General features: G+C 57.2%; 1 protein-coding gene across 1 annotated transcript in view; it reads left to right on the plus strand.

Annotated features, from left to right (window-relative positions):
- The window catches only part of ATP6V0A4 (ATPase H+ transporting V0 subunit a4), an 89,252-nt gene that overhangs the window by 61,101 nt on the left and 26,286 nt on the right, over positions 1-1,865 (plus strand). The window contains exons 10-11 of the mRNA XM_045288918.1: positions 33-183; positions 1,122-1,261. Coding sequence (XP_045144853.1) covers positions 33-183; positions 1,122-1,261 — 291 coding nt within the window. The remainder of the gene's footprint in view (positions 1-32; positions 184-1,121; positions 1,262-1,865) is intronic.

The raw sequence follows: 1,865 nt of genomic DNA on the forward strand, positions 1-1,865 counted from the left end.
ACCGTGAACTTTGGCCCCTGCCCTTCCTGCAGGAACAGAGCGGCTCGGCCATGGCCCCTATCCTGACGGCAGTGCAGTCTAAAACAGCTCCACCCACGTTTAACAGGGTCAATAAGTTCACAGCCGGCTTCCAGAACATCGTCGATGCCTACGGCGTGGGCAGTTACCGGGAGATAAACCCAGGTACCTGGCACCCCTGGGCCCCACCATGGGAGGCTGGGAAGTGGATGCCAGGGGGTGAACTGTGGAAACGAGGTGTCCCTGGTCTCTGCCTGCCGTGTGCTGTCTTCTGTCCATACTGAAGGGCTGAAGCTTTGTTGGATGTCAAGATTCCTTCGGTTCTCCCTGCAACACAGCCTGGCCAGGCTGCTGTTGGCTTCCTTTGGCAGTTCATGGAGGCCACTTATGGGCCACCTGCCGCTGAGTCGACCCCACATGGGAGGGGTGGAACCCCTGCATCCGGTTTCAAGGCCATGTGACTTTTGGGAAGCAAATCACCAGACCTTTCTTACTGGGCACCTCTGGGGGGGTTCGAACTAGCGGCATGCTGACCGTGCCACCCAGGACTGGAGTGACTGTGAGTGAAGGGGACACTCAGAACTTGGGTCCACAGGCTCACTTGTTAGTGGCTTTTAGTTGCAGGGCCTGGGTCTACTCTGACTCCTTTAGCTGAGCAGGGCCTGGGGCTGTCCCTCCCCCATGTGAGGTCCAGTCTAAGCCCTGGCCTGCAGTTAGGGGCCTGGAGGGCTGGACGCCCCCAGGGGCACTGGCAGGTGAAGGTGCAGGTGGAGAGGGCAGTGTGAGGAGAAGAGGACACACTGCGAGATGGAAGCCGGGCCTTAAGCCCAGCCAAGCTTTGTGATCTCCCAGGAGTCACGTAACAAGAGGGGAGTGGTGGTGTCTGCGTACAACGTGTCCATCTGGAGAGCCTCGGAAGACACCCAGGGGCCTTCTTGGGGGAAATCAGCATCGGAAGCCCTGTGGGTCCTCTCCGACAGGTGTCGCAGGTGGGGCTGGTAAAGGCAGTCGGAGAAAGGCGTGAGGGACCCAGCATGCAGGTCCTGGGGTGTGAGGGGGTCCTGCGGACGCCCTGCGTGCTCAGGCTCCATTCTCCCCCACAGCACCCTACACCATCATCACCTTCCCTTTCCTGTTTGCTGTCATGTTCGGGGACTGCGGGCACGGCGCCGTGATGCTCCTGGCGGCCCTGTGGATGGTCCTCAACGAGAGGACCTTGCTGGCCCAGAAGTCCAACAACGAGGTGGGTGGCCGCGCCGTGACGGTCCCACGGTACAGACACCTGCTTTGCATTCACTGCAACAGACAGGTCGCGCCTTGATGAGAAGCCAGGGAAGGTTAAGATGCAAAAAAATAAACTCACAGCCATTGAGTTGATGCCGACTCCCAGTGACCCGGACAGCCCTGTGAACTTCCGAGAGGGCACTCTTTGCGGGAGCGGAGAGCCCCGTCCTTCTCCTGTGAGGAAAGTTAAAAAGGGAGCAGGTTCACTGTCATGCCCCTGGCCATGGTCGCTCCTTGGGGTCGTGACCCACAGGTTGAGAACCCTGCATTATGCCATCAACTTGCTGTCATCGGAGTTGATGCTGATTCACAGATAGAACTGCCCCTATGGGTTTCCAAGACTGTAAATCTCTATGGAAGTAGACAGCCTCATGTTCCTCCCATGGAGCGGCTGTTGGGCTCAAACTTCTGACCTTACAGTTAGCCGTTCAATGTGTATAATCTAAGTACCTAGTGAACATCGCCCTTAACATCTTCGTGGGTCTTGCTAGTTGTTTAGACACAAATCATACATTGTAAAGTTGGCGACCACATCGTGCACATTAATTTGTAAGCCAGTTCCT

Source organism: Echinops telfairi, unplaced genomic scaffold (assembly GCF_000313985.2).
Source record: "Echinops telfairi isolate 266 unplaced genomic scaffold, ASM31398v2 ScPeMD7_23;HRSCAF=83, whole genome shotgun sequence".
Lineage (NCBI taxonomy): Eukaryota > Metazoa > Chordata > Mammalia > Afrosoricida > Tenrecidae > Echinops > Echinops telfairi.